Consider the following 19,338-nt stretch of genomic DNA (forward strand, 5'->3'; position numbering starts at 1 on the left):
ATTTAGCACTTCTTTGAGCAGTCCATTCCAGTGCCTCACCTCCCTCACAGTAAAAAACTTCTTCCTTATTGCTAACCTGAGCTTCCTCTGTTTAAGTTTGAACCCATGACCCCTTACTACAGTCCCTGATGAAGAGTCCCTCCTCAGCATCCTTGTAGGCCCACTTCAGATACCGGAAGGCTGCTATGAGGTCTCCACGCAGCCTTCTCTTCTCCAGGCTGAACAGCCCCAACTTCCTCAGCCTGTCTTCATACGGGAGATGCTTCAGTCCCCTGATCATCCTCGTGGCCCTCCTCTGGACTTGTTCCAGCAGTTCCATGTCCTTTTTATGTTGAGGACACCAGAACTGCACACAATACTCCAAGTGAGGTCTCACGAGAGCAGAGTAGAGAGGCAGGATCACCTCCTTCGACCTGCTGGTCACGCTCCTTTTGATGCAGCCCAGGATACAGTTGGCTTTCTGGGCTGCAAGCGCACACTGCCAGACCTAATTCAAGTTCAGCTATATCCTTGGTAGCACCTAATCTTATATTCTAAAACTAGTCATTTGGGTGGACTGTTACTGCTAATCTGTAATACCTTCATGGTGACAAAGGTGTTAGGCACTCTGTGGACTACTGTGAATTGGGAAAATTTTCTTGCTTTTGGTACCACTACTTCCTGCATTTATTTACAAAAATCCCAGAGCACTTACAGAATTGCATAGAGTTCCTGTGAGAGTTGTGACTTGGAGTACAGTTTCAGGTTATACTTGTTCCAAGGGATTAATGGTATTTGTTGTAATAGAAATATAAAACTCTGCACCTCTTGCTTCAGTATACAGGCATGGTACTGCCAATGAGTAGTTCCCTGACGTGAGCTGCACAATTCTATGCTTGCTACTGCACTTCTGGGAAGAGTGCCTGATTTCAAAGTTTCTTCCTGAATCTCAAGCTGAGACTAGCATGTTGCTGCTGCTCTCACCTGGCTCTTTGCTATTAATAAGTGATGGTATCAAAGATGTTCTGTTATTTTTATGCCCTTGAATTTCACCTGCTTTTAAATTTGCTGACTTCAGATTTTTTTGAAGAGAAGTTGAGGTTTGTTGGGTTTTTGTTTCGTTTTAAATTATACAATAAAAGCATATTGCCATTACAGGTGTGTGGTGGTAAAATTGAAATGATAGCCCTTTGCAAACTAAGAACGCAAAGTTTCTGTAAAGCAAGTATGGCTCTTAAAGACTGGCAAAGCATGACTACTGCATTTGGAATAGAGCTCATTTGGTTTAGAGTTCATTTGTTAGCCCTAGGCCTCGATAGGGTTTGCAGGTTTTGTTTTGGGGTTGCAGTTACAAGAGCAAAAGCAATACACAGCCCCAGACTGCTAGGATTTCTTCTAATCCTGAAGGTGTTTTATATCACAAACTGCTTGTGACAAGATCCATATTATCCACGTGCCTTTTGAATGATACCGTAATAGAAATGTTTAATACTCATAAAAAACCGCAATTAAACCCTACTACTATTTTACAGGTAATGAAATAAAATAGCACTTTACAATACCGTTTGTAAATTGTAGTAGTCTGGGGAGGATGTGAGGTAATTAAGCAGGGTTCAAGTTTGTGTCAGTAAGACTATAGGTTACATCCAGACTTTCTCCAGTTCTAACTTTGCACATCTACATAAGCAGTCAAACTGCAAATACAATAAAAAGTAAGTTTCAAATTCCCAAGTGGTTACACAGGCCATTCTTCTCACAGACCTTCTCCTAACTTACATTTTCCCCCCACACCCACTTTGTACTACATACTGTTTTCTAACACATAGAAGGTGGTTTCAGCAGCTGCAGTGTTTTGAGTGTGCTACCGAACTTCAGCTTGACCTATGAACTTAACCAACGGAGTGTTACTTTCAATGTTAAGTACTCTTGAGGTCCATTGTTAAACCATCAGAAAATCATAGTATTCATGGATAGAGGCCTCTTTACATGTATTTTGCAAACAATGTAAATGAAAGTCATATAGCGATAGGTCATCTTAATCTTTTCATTCTTTGGCTGTCATTACCTTTGTTGATCTATAACTGCTTTGGGATGTTAGTAGTCCAGTCAATGCTTGAGATTTCTAAATCTTGTATTTATATGATTACCAAAGCATAGGAGGCTTTTACTTAACACATTTCCTTTAACATTTTTAGGTGGTATTTTGGTAAGATGGGCAGGAAGGATGCAGAAAGGCTACTTTTAAATCCTGGGAACCAGCGTGGTATTTTCTTAGTAAGAGAGAGTGAAACCACTAAAGGTAAGTCTGTTTATGTATGTGTCTGCTCTCTCCAGTTTCCACTACCACCAAGGTGGACATAATGATGATTTTTATGTCTGTCACATTATACGTGTGCATGTGCAGACACGTATGTTTATAATGACAGTTAGGGGTTTTTTATGGGTATTATTTTTTATGGGGTTTAATTTATGTTAATGAAGTATTGTAATAGGCTAGGATGGATGGGGCTTTGAGCAACCTGGTCTAGTGGAAGGTGTCCCTGCCTGTGGCAGGGGGGTTGGAACTGGATGATCTTTAAGGTCCCTTCCAACCCAAACCATTCTGTGATTCTATGATATGTTAAATAGATCTTTAAATTTTTGGTGAAGAACCGAATATGACTTGTTTCCTAGGTGCTTACTCCCTTTCTATACGTGACTGGGATGAGGTCAGAGGTGATAATGTGAAACACTACAAAATCAGAAAACTTGACAACGGTGGATACTATATCACAACCAGAGCACAATTTGAATCTCTGCAGAAGCTTGTGAAACACTACAGAGGTAAGCCCAAGTTCTAGTGCCCTAATGCTACCTTGTGCCTATTGAAAGAAAGAAAAACTGTGTACATAGCTTATTTTTAGAATTCACAACTGTAATATTTCTCTTGATTTTGACAAATAGTAAATGGACTAATTCTGTTTATCAGCATTAGGATGTTAGTTTTGTCACTGTCTTATCCCTGTTTAACAATGAAGCTTCTGTTTTCTGTTTTCCAGAACATGCCGATGGGCTGTGTCATAAGCTAACAACTGTGTGTCCCACTGTGAAACCACAAACACAGGGACTAGCAAAAGATGCCTGGGAAATCCCTAGAGAATCTTTGAGGCTGGAAGTTAAGCTGGGCCAAGGATGTTTTGGTGAAGTATGGATGGGTAAGAGCTTAACGACACATTTCAGTTGTTCATGCAAATGTCATAGTAGTATTTTAAGTAAATCAGTATCAGGATCTGAGAAGATAATCTGATAAAGAATTGAGGAGGGGGCAGATGCTTGTGATCAGAGATGTAAAGGTAAAGATTAATTTTCAGTATGGTTCTAGTTTATTCTGTTACTATTATAATTCTGTTATTGTAATTAAATAGTTCTAATTACTGTGTTAGCTAAGAAAATAAAAGCAAAAAGCAAACATGTTTCAGCAGAAAATCTCTTTGGTATTACAGTGGAAGCTAGAATCTGATTTGTTTCTCTAGGAACATGGAATGGAACCACAAAAGTAGCAATCAAGACACTAAAACCTGGTACAATGATGCCAGAAGCTTTCCTGCAAGAGGCTCAGATCATGAAGAAATTACGACATGACAAGCTTGTTCCACTGTATGCAGTTGTTTCTGAGGAACCAATCTACATCGTCACTGAATTCATGACAAAAGGTGTGTGACAGAATAGTTTGAAGATACTACATTTAAAATATTATTTAAGATGCCAGATGCAAATTAAATGTTTAATTAATGTTAGGTTTACACTGACTGGAGTATAAGTGGTAATTTTGATTAAATTAAAATGAGCAACGCTTGACCTACTTGAAGCAGATCTGATTTAGATCATGGGTGGAGGCATGATTTTTTTGCACATCTGTGTCACCCTTGCTAATCTTCCAAGATTGGGCTTTTTTCTGTCCTCAATTTTAGTGTGCACTGTTACATTTAAATTGGATGGTATAGCCAGGAATATCGTGAGAATATGCCTGCCTGTAGACGGGTCATGCTCACCATGACAGAATCAGTAGGGTTTGGGTTTTTTGTTTGTTTGTTGTTGGTTTTAATTTTCCTTTTTCCAGCCATGTAATAGTAAATCTTAAGAAGGTTGAGGGTTTTTTCCCAGACTACCTCATTTATTTCCTTGGGTTTAGTCTTTCATTCTTCTTTCCTTGCTCTGTATTGTTTCCCTCTCCCCTCACTGCTAAAACAGATGCAGAGATTTAGACTGAATGTAGAAATAAACATATTCGTGTTAAGAAGCAGCAGATTTTCAAGTCAAGTATTCCAGTTCTTAAAAAATGTAGACTTCTGTTCACCTCACAGAGAAGTTCTGCTATCCTGGTAAGAAATAGAAGCAATATTAAAGTCCAAAGAGAGTGGCTACTTTTGTTCAGTATTCTGCCAAAGGGGGGTGTCCTGTTTGCATGGGGTTTTTTAGGTGTTGTATACTTTTGAAAAGGTAGAAAGGAATAGAAATTCCAAGAAGTTCCTTCTGTGGTAGTGGTATTCCTGAATAACACTAGACAGTCTGTCTGTCAGCTCTTAAGAGCTGCAATGTAAAATCAGTTTTCATTGTCCAGAAATCAGGTTTGGCAGGACAATTGGAAAAAAAAATAATTAAAAGCTTTATAGATTTCCGTCTAAGAAAATGTAAAGTTTGAAGCCAGAACCAGGACATTACCATCCGAAAGCAGAAGCAAAAAACTGGAGAAAGAGTTGAGTGTTCGTCTAAATTATGGATTCAAAATGTCATTGGAAACCTCTGTTTTAATTTGAAAAACTTTTCACATTTTACCAAAGAACAAAACCTCTTTGGTTCTTTGGTGGTTCATACTTGAAAGCTAGTAAAACAAGTATATTTTTTGTCTTTATTTCTGCTTTTACGAGGAAAGGAGGTGAAAACTGCACAGCACCCAAAATTTTTTTCTGTATAAACAGGTTACTAGAGATCAGTTTGAAATCTTTGTTCCTTTGAGCTCATGAGCCAAGATGGGGAAAAGTCAGTGCAAACACGCATGTCAGACAGCAGCATCAGTGTGGGTCTGGCTTGCCATGCTTTAAACTTTCATTGCAAAAATACAGCAAGTGACTGTAACCACATCCGAGTTATCCAGTTCACAGCTACAGCTATGAATCCACTGCACGGTATGCAGATCACTGGGTTTTTTCCCCAGCATCACACTTGTAACTTTTGTCATTGTAATTATGACTGAGATGAGACTAATTAGTTAACCACTCTTCATCAGTTTCTTATGAAAGAGATCATGTTCCTATACCCTTATAGCAGAATAGCACCTGTAGAGAAAGCTGTTACATCAGAGACAAAGTTTTACTGTCTCGAAAGAAGCGCAGGTACTTGGAACTGATTTCAAGTACTGCTTATGTTATAATGTTCTGACATGATTGCATTATATAAATGGGAAAAGATAATATATCATAAAGAATGGAATACACTTTTGTTTTCCATTGTAAGAAAGAAAAAGCAATAAAATAAAAGCAACAATTTAAGAATAATTCCCCTAGTATATAATTGGAACTGTCAGGAAATGAAATAAATCACAGATAGGAGGTTTATTTGTTCTTTAATTATAAATTTCACTGTGGAAAGAAATTCAGCTAGGAAAAGAACTGATACCAAGACTACTGGGAACAATCCTCACATATTGCCATATAGTCATCAAGCAGCAGTCTGTTTTATTAGTATTTAGTTATCTGAATTATTGGAATGGATTTCAAAGTACTTGGATAAAACTTGCACTGACTAGTTACCAGGACAGAGGCAACTACCAGGAGTCGTTGAGTCATGTATTCTGGTAAATGACTGATTTTCAAATACAGTCTTTGAGAGATGAATATGTAAATCATATGTCTGTGAAAAAAAGAAATCTCATTCATGTTTTCAGATGACATCAATTTTTTTTTTCTTTTTTCTCCCAAAATATGTTCTCTTTTACAGGCAGCTTGCTAGACTTCCTTAAAGAAGGAGAAGGGAAATACTTAAAACTCCCACAGCTGGTCGACATGGCTGCTCAGGTACATTGTATAAGCCAAGAAAACTTTATTTTGTCCTTAGAGGAGAGATTTAAAATTATATCAGATATCAACTAAATGTAAATACTGAGTGCTCTGGCTATTGCATGCCGTTCTGTCTAACATCTTCTGTTGTAGGTTTGGAATTTGTCAGAAAGAAACAGTATAGTTCCCAATTAGCAGATACTGTATAGCCACCCGCAGTCTAATCAGTGCTGTCACAAGCTCTTGCTGTGCTATAAATCCTATACTTTTACAATGAGAATGGAGCTAAAATAAAGGGTTGCAGCTTAATGCTTAGGAGAAATGGATATAGTCATGAAAAGTAATCTTTAATAAAACTTTATTTTTAAGATTGCTGATGGCATGGCTTACATTGAAAGAATGAACTACATCCACAGGGATCTCCGGGCAGCTAACATTCTCGTAGGAGACAATCTTGTGTGTAAAATAGCAGACTTTGGTTTAGCAAGGTTAATAGAGGACAATGAGTATACTGCAAGACAAGGTAAGACCTATTTATTTACTGAATAAATAAGACCAGTTACCTTCAGATTACTTAGAATTATTACTTTTAGCAGAAAGTGTCTGTATTCTGGCTGCATGAATAAAGGTTATGCATAAAACTGCTTTTACAGCTATAGTTAGGTGCTCCCCTCACCTAAGTGAAATTTTAGTAAACTTTTTAAAGGTCAAAATTATGCTTATGTTTTCAGAAAATGTCTTCAGGTATTTTTGGGGGGTAAAACTTGCTACAGATTGAAGAGAGCTCAGATTCCAGAGAGGTTGCTCATTATGAAGGTCATCCCACTTTGAAACATACTTAATTAAGAATCCCAGATGTCTTAAGTGCTTCCATAAATTGTAGCCAGTAGTTGCTGCCCTAGTTGGAAACATCTTTCCAGTCTGAAATATTAGAATACTAAACCACCTTGAATTTTGTCAACAAAGCAAAATGTAAGAAGTTTTTGAGTGCAGTATTCTCAAAATATTTTTAAGTGTAAGCAAGGGAAAATTAAGTATCTGTCTTTCCAATGTTTGTAGGAGCTAAATTTCCAATTAAATGGACAGCTCCAGAAGCAGCGTTGTATGGTAGGTTTACAATCAAGTCGGATGTGTGGTCATTTGGAATTTTACTGACAGAGCTGGTAACAAAAGGGAGAGTGCCATATCCAGGTAAGAAGAAAATGTAATAGCTTTTTCTTCTCTTTGTTGTATTCTATGCTTCTGAGGTTACCTTTTGTACTTCTTGCCTTCATTCAGAGCCCACAGTTGACAGGCAGAGACAAAAACTTAGTCATGCTTCACTGGTTCCTTTGTTCACAAAGCTACCTGGTTTATTTACAGAGTAACTATTATACATATTTTTTAAGTGTTTTAAGATAGTAACATTTGTAAATGTGACTGATAATTCATTTCAGGTCATTAAGTATCCTTATGTTTTCCTGTCTGTCTTTCCCTGAAATTTCTGCTTTTGATATTTTCCTAGGCTACAGTGAGCATCAGTGGAGTGAACCTGCTAGACCGGTTTTTGAACTAAACATATGTAACATATCTTGTCAAATATTTTGCTGTGACTGGAATTTGTAGGGCAGTCCTGATAGGTACATATAATGACTTTTTCTGGGCCTGATTTCAAATTAAGTAGTCCTTGGATGGGACCTGAGGCAGGCAGAAGGTTGTGTTTGAGTCTGCTTTTTGAAAGGACTGCCCAAGGCAGTGGGAAAGTAAATGAATGAGATAACATACAATGGACAAAGGACCAGGTATTGAAGCATTACCAGTGTGATAAAATAATTTTCAGAAATGTATTTAATGCCAAATGTGAAAAATTAATTTGCTATAAGGCGTGTTCATTAAAGATTCTGTTCTGGTAGATTCATGTGCATTGCATTACTTTGGGAAACTGTTCTTTGCATGATGTCATTCAGAGCTAAAATGCTTTTCTTTTAGGGATGGTCAATCGAGAAGTTCTTGAACAAGTGGAACGTGGATATAGGATGCCCTGCCCGCAAGGCTGCCCAGAGTCTCTCCATGAGTTAATGAAACTGTGTTGGAAGAAGGACCCTGATGAGAGACCAACATTTGAATATATACAGTCTTTCTTGGAGGACTACTTTACTGCTACAGAACCACAGTATCAGCCTGGAGACAATTTATAAGCCAACAGTCTACATAACATGCACAAATCTGCCAAATGTAAAAGACTTGCAAAGAATTCCTGACATCTATAAGGAATCAAAGGAAAGAAAATCTTTGCTACTTTGCATGCTCTTAATGGCAAACTGGAATTTCATAATGCAGTTGCACAAAACCACTTTTAAAATGTTATAATCTAATTTACCAATGACATGTTTTTATTTTTTCCTCTTTCCCAACTTATTTTCAGGGTCCAAAGGAAGCTTACTGAAAACACGGGGTAGAAAAATGAGTGTGTTGTGAACAATAGCAGAAAAACCAGTGTTTCAAATCCTTTATGTTGCTGACATTTGATAATCATCCTACTAAAGAGGGAATTGTCTGGAATGGGTCATCTTGGGGTAAGACATTTTTAAAGCGGAAGAACTTTGTGGGACCAAGCAATTCTATTCCAGTTCTGTAAAACTTCCTGTGCTCAAATTACACATATGTGCCCCCCACCCCCCAGGATAAGATGGTACCACTGTATTTCATACATAGTCTTGATTTTTAATCTTCCTCTTGCATGGACTTAATTAGGGTAGGCAGGTTAAAAGAGAAATTGGAACAGTGAATGACAAAATTGATCTAAATGGTAGACCTCAATAGTGAAATTAGAGAGCATAATGCACTGTGTTAATACTTGTATTAATATAACTGGAAAGTAGCACGAGAGATTTTTCTTTTATTCTTTCTGCATAGCTGATTAAAAATAATGACGGTAACTAGAAAATGAGGTAATACTTTATAAAATTGTGTTGATAAAGTATGATGATATTTGAAGCTATGTAATACAATCAGGGGGGAAAAGCCTTTCATTTTTAAGCTCCAGTCCAACCACGAGCTTTTGTATGGGAAGACTACCTGAACAAAGCTCACCAGGAAAGCAAGATTGAAGCTGGTAAACAGCCACTTTAAGGTGCTTTTTCAGACAGGTTTGGTACTGTTTTATGTGGCTTATGTGTGTTAACAAGGGTGGGTGCCATAAAGGCTAGCTGTCACAAGTTCAGGGATTTGATTGCACTTTTGCTTTTCTTGACTATTAAGACACACACGCAGTTGCTCTTCCCACTTCTGCCCTTCCTACAGAATTATTTAAATAAAAAGAAACAAAAGAAAATGTGAAAGTTTAAAAACTAAAGGGATAAAATGTATTTAATATTGTCCGAATATACTGACATTGAAATTTGCTGGTATTCAGCCCAGCTGACACTACATCTAGATTTATTTTCCTTGGCTACTGACATATCAAGCAATAACATCATGTCTTTTACTCAGCGATTTGCATGAGGTTCTTGAATTTCTGATCAAGCTTAAGTACTTTAATTTTGAAACACTAAACTCTTAGCTACCAGGTTTGAATTCATATTATCATTGTAAAGCTATCCTACAAATGAATTTCAGGAAAGCTGGTAATATAGTTCTGGTACTAAACTTCACATTCTTCATGGGTTTACACTACGTGGAATCCCAACTACCAAACAGATCTTTGTGAGAACAGTGCCATCGTTTGTCATTTTCCCTCGTCATCACTCATCACCTGTACATCTGTGGTTATCAAATTTTCAAAGGGCTTTATGTAAGAAAAACAAAAAAATACACAAAAAATCAACCCAAAAAATACGATGGAATTTTAATTTTTCTAAATATTTTAAAGTTAATAACACAATCATATGAGTTTATGTATTAATACAGTTATAACAAAAAATGCCAAAAATGACACTGGCATTGTTTGGATTTTTAATTAATGAATGGAACAGTTCATTGTAATAACACTTGTATAGCAAAGGAATAAAACACTAACTTAATGAACGTGTTCATTGTAAATGGTTGTGTATTATAAAACTGCTCCAAATGAGTTTGTATGTTTATGAAAATTTATTTGTTTCACCTGAAGACCTTGATGTGGTTCTTACCCTAACAGAGTTTAAAATTCACATTCACACTTTTTATATAAATAGTAATAAGTTTAATTATGTATCTAAGTATTTTTATAAAGTATGGCATTGTTGAACTGTTTTGCAGAATTGGTTCAAAATAAATTTCTCCTTGATTGCATCTCCTTATTTGAGGTATGGGAGGAGGGAGATGGGAGGGGGACAAAAGCAGAGTAGCTTTCATATTGAGGGGGAAAGGAGGGAAATTAAACCTTCATGACTTTGGGGTGTGTTTTTATCCTCTGTAAACTATTTTAATGTACTTCCATACAAGATGCTGAGTTTGTGGTGTATTACTGCTGTGAAAAGGGAGACATTTTCTAGAGCAGAAGTCCTTGGCAGGAATGGGCTAGAACAATTCTGTCTGGACTTAGAACTAACCCCCATGATGGACAGGCAGACATACAGACTTGAGATTCTTGTGAGAGCAAGTCCAACGTAGACTCTCAGCTGGCAGTCAGTGCCATGCTGCAGGGCAAACAGGTTTCCTCTCTCTTGCTTTATTTGGCATTAGCAGCCACTGCTGACTTCTGTGCAGTTTTTCAGGGAATTTTACACATTTGTTCTTGTGATAGCTGATTTTTTTTATCTTCATTGAATGTTAACCTGTCTCAGTGACCACTACAGCTCAAAGTGCAAATCCTCGTGTGTATATATGTTGCCACTGTAGATTAAGAAGCTAGAACAGTTTGAGTTTCAGTAATAACTTGTACAACACTAAAACCATTCTTACTACAGACTGCAAAGTTTACTGTATTTTTAGTATTTCCTGTAATGTAATAACTTTTCACATATTTTTAATGCAACAATCATGTTATTTCTGGTAATCTGTGCTCTACCTGTTGTCCATCAGAACCCTGTGATGCCCATTCTGGATGCTAGGCCTGCAGATTGTGTCTGTCCTGCATTGCTTCAAGTTGTAGTACTTTAAGAACTGTTTCATACTGGTTTTTGAGTAACCTTGCAGATATAAAAATGTGTATGATCCTACTGTTTAGATAGAACACATCTCTGTTTTAGCATGTAAAGAACCTTATGTGTTCTTACCCTTGCAACCACTAGGCTCATGAGCAGCTCTTGCCACTGAAAAGTAACCTTGGAAGGGTTTTGGGGTTTTTTTCTTCTCAATCTCCTAGAGTTTGCTGATGGGTAGAAATAAGCCAGAATGCCATGTCACCCATTGTCACCTACAATACTGTTTATTTTAAAATGCATATCCATAGCTGAAATGAGTATAAATGAATATAAGCAACTAAATGAGCCCCCAGTTTTGTTATTTATTTGATCTGTTCAATCCAATAAACTTCTTAGTTTTTAAGTTTTGTCTGAAGAACCTATAGATGTTTGTGCCAACTTGCCTCCAAAATGCAATCCTGCTTAGGAGCTACACAGTCATGTTGGGTTTAAACCACAGAAGCATTCATTTAAGCTGAACGGTACATTGCAAGTGGGAAACTCACATTCTCACACCTAGCTAAGGAATTTAGGACTAAATTTGAATAACTGATTTGGACACCATAAGCAGGTCTGGGTGGGTAACTGCCTGAGTCCAGCATTGTGATTCATCCAATAGCTATTGTGTTGTGCAGTAGGTACTTGAACTCTGTGTAAGTGCCCAGAAGTGCAAGTGCCTTCCTTCAGCCTCATCCTAATGCAGGAATAAGACTGACATTGTCCTTCCAGGCATGGCAGGAGCCTGGAGGTCAGTGCAGGGCTGGTGAACCCCCATGATGCATGTCTCTGGCAGCCGCCTTTTCAGGGCAGGGTGGGAAGAGTCAGGAGATGGCAATGGGATGGTTCTATCTGGCTTTGTTACAGTGGCCTTTGGTGTAAAATCTGGGCTCTGATCAAAAATCCTGGATAGCTGGTGGGTCTTACACAGGCAGTTGTTACCTGTGAGAGACTGTTAGGAGGTTGTTGAGAGTGGGGAACAGAACCCATTGCAGGACAAAGGCTTAAGCATTTGGTTGAGGGCTGTGTTTTGGGGTTGCTCTGCACTTTTCCTTACTGACACAGGGAAAGCATTAGCTGGAGAAACTTAAACAACTTCATTGCTTCTCCCTTAGCGTAGAGACGGGAGGATGGAGGTGAACAGCTGAGGTGCTAGCATTGGGCAGAGGGAAGCAGGTGGTGAGGTGGGATGTGGCATAGCATGTGTCATCTGTTCTCTCTATCATAGTTTGAAAACGAGGTAGGAATGCAGGGGAACTGAGGAGCATCTGTTCCCTGGTGGAACAGTGGAAATGGAGCAAGGCTAATGCCAAGCGCTGCTACAGTGTTCTCTATGGTGGTTCTGGTCAGCTCACCCAACTGGTTCCTAGCAGAGCAGCCTTATTAGAGCAAGGTGAGATGCATACCATATGCTTCCACTGGAGTTTTGATTTCATTCTGTATTACCGTCTTCACTTCTGGAATGGCTCTGTCTTTCTTGGCTTATGACTAGCATAAAATGTATATTCTTTTGTGCTAAAAGACTGCAAGTATAATAGAAACAGTTTCCATCATTTACATTTTAATGTTATTTATTAAGGTGACTGCATCGAAGTCTGTGCATTTAATCGTGCTGCCTTTATCAAAGGACTACCATTTGCAAGGGTAAATTTTTTCCAATATGAAACTGAAGCTCAATCAATAGCTTCAGTGGTTTAAGGTTATAATAAGTACATTACTAAATATGGCTAAATATAATCTCTGGCGCCATTGCCATTAGGATGGCTGAGCCTTTTCAGACTACTACTAAGTGTTTTGAGAAGCAAGTGTGTGTATACTTAGCAATAGATATGCTCCCTGAGGTCAACTGATCATTAAGGGAAGAAGGAGCAACCTTCCCTACAGCTTGGGAATGACAAATGGCATTCAGGAAGGTTGTGGGATACATACCCACCTTGATAGGCCAGCCTGCCTTGTGCAGGTGTTTTTGATTTATTGACAAAATAGCTGAGCCCTCATTTCTTCTGAGTCCCAAGACAGACATTCTTATGCCGTGCAATAGGCAGAAACCTGCTGATACACAGCATCTCTTTTTGGGGTTTCCAAGGCATCTGCCATTTTACCTAACAATTCATTTTGCATAATATATAGCATTTCTCACTCTCAAATGCTTCACAAATGAGATCAGTTTCATTATCTCTGGATGGCAAATTAAGGCAAGAGGAGAAGAGGGATTTTGACTCACTAAGGATGAAGTTGAAGACCATGACTGAGCCCCAGCCAGAATGTTTTCTGGAATTTCTTTTTGGATGGGCAGCTTTTAGAATTGCTTACCAACCTCAACTACTGGGCTTGAGCTTGGATATATGATTTCCTAAGAAAAGCCCGCAGTTATTTCCTATTATGCCCCACAGTGGCCACCTCTGAGCTACTCCAAAAAATGTAAAAACATGGATAAAACCCGTGCACCCACAAAACTGGTGTATCAGTCATTATGTGCAGACAGTGCGGAGCTTGAGTTGGGAAACCATGCTCAGCCTGGGGCTAGCCCAGGTTGCCCAGGAGTGCAGCTAGACACCACACAGATACGTGTGGGTAAGTGCTTGACCTCGGCTCATAAGGATGGCAGGAACTGTTAGCAGCATCCACCTTCCCAGCTCGCTGGACAGCTGCATCTCGGACACTATGGTACACACCAGCCCTACAGGCAGGAGCGTTTTGTTAGGCAAAGCCGTTTGTTACAGCAGGATGTGGCTGTGATGGTGTTCTATGAGCAGCGCTCAGTGAGCACATGCGTGAGTTCCTCTGCAGTTCTCATTGCTCCCTTCTCATACCAGATGTAACTTCCACACATTTGCAGAAGGTCTTTCTAGTGCCCTTTCAGCCAACCAGTGCCCTAGACCACAGAATGAGCAATTCCTTCTTTGCCATTCTTGTGTTTCACTGGCACTGAATATGTCAAAACCCTCCAGCAGTCAACTGAACACCCACAAAACCGGTGACTCGATACCATGCTTTTTCCTCCTTTTATCTACCTTTGCAAGTGCTTCTCACAGAAAGCTCTACTTTTTTCTTTCTCTATTTTTTCTTTTTTAATATCACTTGGCAATCCAGAAACTACATACTCAGTTATTTTAAGAATAAACCATTATCTTTAGTCAGCCTGAGACTCAAGTCTGTGTATCACCTGGTCTGTTATAATACAAGATGCTGAACACCCTTCTGTTGTCGTGATTGAAATGTGCTTGGTCCAGCCTGCCTAGATACACAACCTCAGCCGCTCGGGTACGTGACATGACATCCAAGGAAAGTGGGATGGGATTTCTTTCCCCAGTGTAGCTAGGAACAGCAGAGGACCTGAGACACAGGAAAGTGTCTTAGCCAGAATCATACAAAAAAAGTTCTTACAAAACTGAGGCTCAGACACTGGTTTCTCAGATCTCAAGCAAATACCCTGCACAGGGGAGACCTCACAGAATTGGACTCGAGGTCTCGTATTTCTCTTTATTCCATGCTGCTAAAAAAAATCACAATTGGCACAAGGTTTCATACTGTGTCTGTCCTCTTTCTGGCACTCTGCGGTTTGCTAGACATGATGTGCGTATGGTTTACCCTAACAAAAACCCTTGCTGGGAATATATGTTGATGTTGGGTAGTGAGTGGTATGCAGGACTGAAAAAAAACAGAATTTAGCCCAACCCTGAGTCTTGGGGACTTTAAACAGCTGGGCCACAAGTGCTATTACCTCCCTGCCGGAGGTAATGAGAACCTGAACATGATTTCAGGTACCAAAACGACTCTGGGAGACAGAGCAGTTGCTTGAAAGGAGTAGTATGCAAAGGCTCTCTCATTTATAGAAATGCTCTTCTCCTCAGAGGAGATGTGATCTGATGGCTGCTGTTTCTTTGACAGTGTTCTGGGCTGTTGGTCTAGGGTGGCTTTTTATTTCTCTAGGGAGTTGGAGGTGATACAGGAGCAACTCTTCATTTTGAAAACCCACTGTGATTCTTCAGTTTTTTGAGGAAGGGATCAGCATCTGGAAACAGGAAAATATAAGATTAAACATAGATGGCGATGCAACTAAACTGACAGTGACCACCCAGACCTGGGTGCAACGTGAATGATTCCCTCTCCTGGTTGCTCCCATTTGCACATCTGGTCTTGATTTTGCAGTAATTTATACATATGTTTAGCTTTAAAGTATCAAATAAAGCACAGGCATTGCTGAGTTCTTGGACATGCTACATATGCTTCATTTTTGCAGGGTGAAAAATTGTAGCAACTGCACAGTGCTTAGTGGTGGAATTGGTCAGAACATTTCAGAGTCATTTTGTTGGAGTTATGGCACTTCTGAAAGAAAAGATTTGTGTCTAGCCTTGTATATCAGATGTTTGTACGTCCTTCTCTTGATTTCATCTGTCTGACTTGGAGGTTTTAATCTGAGTTTTTAATCTTCTAACCATTTCCCTACCGAATATGCTGTTGATCTGGGAGCCAAATCTTATACACTTAACATGTTACTGGATATTAAAAATAACTGATTTAGGCAGTGATGTGAGCAGCCACAAAGGTGGCCTGGTTAGAACGGGAAATTACTGAGCAAAAGATATTGTCTGCTCAAAAATACTGACAGAGAAAGGGCTGGTGCCTTGGAACTGTGAGCCTGGGGACTAGCCCTGTGAACCATAAAGAAAACGTCCCTGAAAAGTGCAGGTGGCCTCTTTGAAGAACAGCCGGGGTACCTAGAGACATCCACAGATACCACCGATAAGGGCAAAACAAGGAACTATAACGACAATTTATCACCTGAGAAGGTGGAAACAGTCTGAAAAAAACACCTGCCCTGAAGGAACAGAAAACAGCATCATCTATTGTCTGTTACGGATGAAAAGCAGAAATTAACAGCATGTTCTAGCAGCTCTCAATGTCCTACTTCCTCCAATGTCTGTGGTATAAAAAGGACTTAGTTTTTATCTGAAATGGAGCCTCTCTCTTTCTGAGACCTTCCTGGTAGAATCCCACATGAACTTCTGGAGAAGTTGTACTGTTTGTCTTGTCTGGCTCTAGTGTCACAGAGGACACTGCAAACTGATGTCTACTGCTAATAGGAAGCTGTGTACTTAAAGATTGTGCTTTCATCTGTAGGCTTATGATTTGGCCAAGGAGCTAGTTTCCTTTAAATCTGTATAACTGAGGGTTTGGGTTTTTTGGGTTGGGTTTTTTTTTTTCAATTGCTGGGGGCTTTTTCCCAAAAATAACTCCTTACTCAGTTAAAATCTCAGCAATTGAACTGTGTATGTTACCGTTGTCTGCTAGCGAATGCTTGAGCCTTATGTGTTGATCTCTTTGCTGAAGTGATGAGTCATTTGGAGAGAATTCTATTCAGTATTAAGATCTAAAAGAGCCTGTTCTAAAATAACCTGTTTTTTCCTTTCCTGAGAGCAGGAGGTGTGACAACAGGGGTGCTTCTCTCTCTTAATTTGACAGCTGAAAAGTGTGACTTGGCTTTCCTGTTTGATTTTTTACTCCTGCTTGGATAGAGTTTATAAGGAAGGTGAAAAGAATTTATTATCAGCTACTCACAGCCATGAAATCAGGCACACCTAAGTTTGGTAGTGCGGGCTGCTAGAGGGAAAGGTTAGAAATACCAGGTCTCTCAAATCCCTGCTTGCTTCAGAGAAACAGGAGAAAGACTGACAGCCATTCCTCAAGTGACTAGCACTACTTTGTTTTTTCATCATAGAAGCATAGAATCAGCTAGGTTGGAAAAGACTTTCAGGGTCATCAAGTGCAACCATCACCCCAGGACTGCAAAGTCTACCCTAAACCATGTCACTGAGGGCCTCATCTACATGGGGACGGTGATGCCACCACTTCCCTAGGCAGCCTGTTTCAATGCCTGAGCACTCTTTTGGTGAAGAAATTGTTCCTAAATCCAATCTAAACCTCCCCTGGCGCAGCTTTAGGCTGTTACCTCTTGTCCTATTGCTTGTTACTTGGGAGAAGAGACCAAACTCTGTTTTATTACGTTATTCCTTTTTTTTTTAATATATCTTCCTTGAGTCAGGATGGCAAACAATTTGTATTCTGCATGGATTTCAGATATATTCACTGATGTGCTAACAGATGAAGAAGCTTATGGTAAGTCTTCTTTCCTTCAGATCTGACTTTGGTACCCTCTATCTTCCTAACCCTTAAACTGCTTCATTAGTTTTGGTGGGAGTAGCTCACTCAGGAATACACCACAAGCCTGCAAGACCAAAGCTGGAGGGACAACCGTAATGATGAAATCTGAGGGTGAGGAGAAGTTGTTCAGTAATTTGATATTTATGCTTGTTCCTCTTGGGAAATTCTCCAATTTAGCAAAATTTATCTATTTGATTAGAATTATGGCTTTCAACCAAACAAGAATTCATAACACCACCAATCCCTTTGTATTCCCCCAGGAAATATTTATGTGAAATATTGTGAAAGCATTGGACAGTTTATTGCTGTCAGATTTAGTTAAATCAGTTGGGATTTATCTTCTGGGAAATACACACCTTGGTATATCTAGAAATAGTGTTGCCAAGTCATGGGATATACCTGCGCTAGAAAAATTGATCATGTGTTACAGTTAGTTGGGTTGAGGAGTTTGGTTCAGCTGGATATTATTGATATACCTGATATAATTTTCTGATGGTTTTCTGCAACCTCCTAGGAAGAAATAAAAAGATTATTCTTACTGTGAAAATGTGCAAATTAATATTATTCTAGATACAGTGTGGTAGAGTTATCTGGGAATGTATCACTGATGTAACTTGGCTTGCTGTTGCACACATAGGCCTTGAGAGAAGGGTGGACAATGTATAGTAAACACTTGTATTGAGTGTTATTCTTCTATGTTTTATGCTTTGAACAGACGGACTAGACCTAGTCTAACTTTTCCAGGTCTATGATATGGACAGTGATGACTTTGCTTCCATCTCTCTCTCAGACACTTCGCCTTCTACTACTGCATAATGCTGCATTGCAGGAAAGCAGTAATGGTATGGCAAAGCTGAGGGCTGATCATAAATGAAGATAAGCATGTTTCCACTGATTTATGAAAAAAAAAAAAACCCAAACACTGCTGTTTTATTTTCAGTGTAGGATGAAGCTTACTCATAAGGGAAGAGAAGTAATAATAAAGATTTTTCAGTGATGCTGAAGTTGTATATTCTAGTTTACAATCCAATGGATGGATTCCAGTTTATTGCTGCATTAATCATTCAGAAGAGATCTATATCTTGTTCCAAATATGCATCTAGGTTCAAAGTAAAGGTGGGTGCAGATCTGTAGGATGATATTTGCAGATGCAGATTTATACAAGAAATGATTTGGCCTGGACAAAATAACAGTGAACATGACTTTTTGCTATTAGACTATGTTATTTTCTGTTTAAAACTATTAGATGAAATATCTCTCATTATATAAATTTCTTGACAAATACATTTTTGTTCCTTTTTCAAATCCTGAATAATGATGGCAACAAATGTTGACATATACCAACAAAAGCAGTATAGACATGACCCAAGTAGATGCATTACTAAGAATTTTATCCTGTATTTCTGTGCCAGGCTTCCATGTAAGTCTTTGGGGTAACCCCACTTCCAGGATTGTCTTCTAGAAAATTTTAAGTGCCTTTAATGTCCAGGGAGGTTTCCAGAGGGAAGCCTGTTGATATTTTACTCTGACATTTGGCCAAAAATAAACTGCAAAAGGTTTTTCAAACTAAAATATTTGAATGAAAAGGAATAATTAGTTGGAAATGATACATTCTGATTTGGAAATGTTACTTCTATGGGCTGGATGTTTTGCCCCATGTGTTCCCTGACATGGCCACTGCTGCCAACGTACTCTGGGTATGGCAGTGCAGATGCCATACATCATGAACTGCCAAACAGTCTCTGTGAATGCAGGATGGCAAGAGCCGGCAGTGGAATGGCGGTGTCCTTTTCAGATGTTTCACTTTTTGTAGGGGCAAGAATTCTCCCTTGTGTGGGAAAGAACTGATGCTTGAGAAACTCACCTTATTTAAACTACTGTACTTTTTTGTCAAGAAGTTTTTCTGCAGAAAATTTCAGGCAGCCATGTCCATGGTTTAGGATGCTTTACTCAAGTATCTGCTGCCAGTATATACTCACTGACACAGAAGGCTCTGCTTCCTACAGCTCCTGATCTGCTTGGTTCAAACTTAGTCTGGATACTTCTATAGCCATTACAACTCAGTGTTAAGAGTGGCC

At 39.0% G+C, this 19,338-nt stretch overlaps 1 protein-coding gene across 1 annotated transcript in view; it reads left to right on the top strand.

The window, feature by feature from the left end:
- The window catches only part of YES1 (YES proto-oncogene 1, Src family tyrosine kinase), a 51,329-nt gene extending 39,867 nt beyond the window's left edge, over window positions 1–11,462 (top strand). The window contains exons 5-12 of the mRNA XM_065668086.1: window positions 2,175–2,278; window positions 2,653–2,802; window positions 3,018–3,173; window positions 3,492–3,671; window positions 5,956–6,032; window positions 6,384–6,537; window positions 7,074–7,205; window positions 7,983–11,462. Of these exons, the coding sequence (XP_065524158.1) occupies window positions 2,175–2,278; window positions 2,653–2,802; window positions 3,018–3,173; window positions 3,492–3,671; window positions 5,956–6,032; window positions 6,384–6,537; window positions 7,074–7,205; window positions 7,983–8,191 (1,162 nt within the window). The 3' untranslated portion in view covers window positions 8,192–11,462. The remainder of the gene's footprint in view (window positions 1–2,174; window positions 2,279–2,652; window positions 2,803–3,017; window positions 3,174–3,491; window positions 3,672–5,955; window positions 6,033–6,383; window positions 6,538–7,073; window positions 7,206–7,982) is intronic.
- Window positions 11,463–19,338: the final 7,876 nt, after the last annotated feature.

The sequence above is a fragment of the Lathamus discolor genome, chromosome 2 (assembly GCF_037157495.1).
Source record: "Lathamus discolor isolate bLatDis1 chromosome 2, bLatDis1.hap1, whole genome shotgun sequence".
Taxonomy (NCBI): Eukaryota; Metazoa; Chordata; class Aves; order Psittaciformes; family Psittacidae; genus Lathamus; species Lathamus discolor.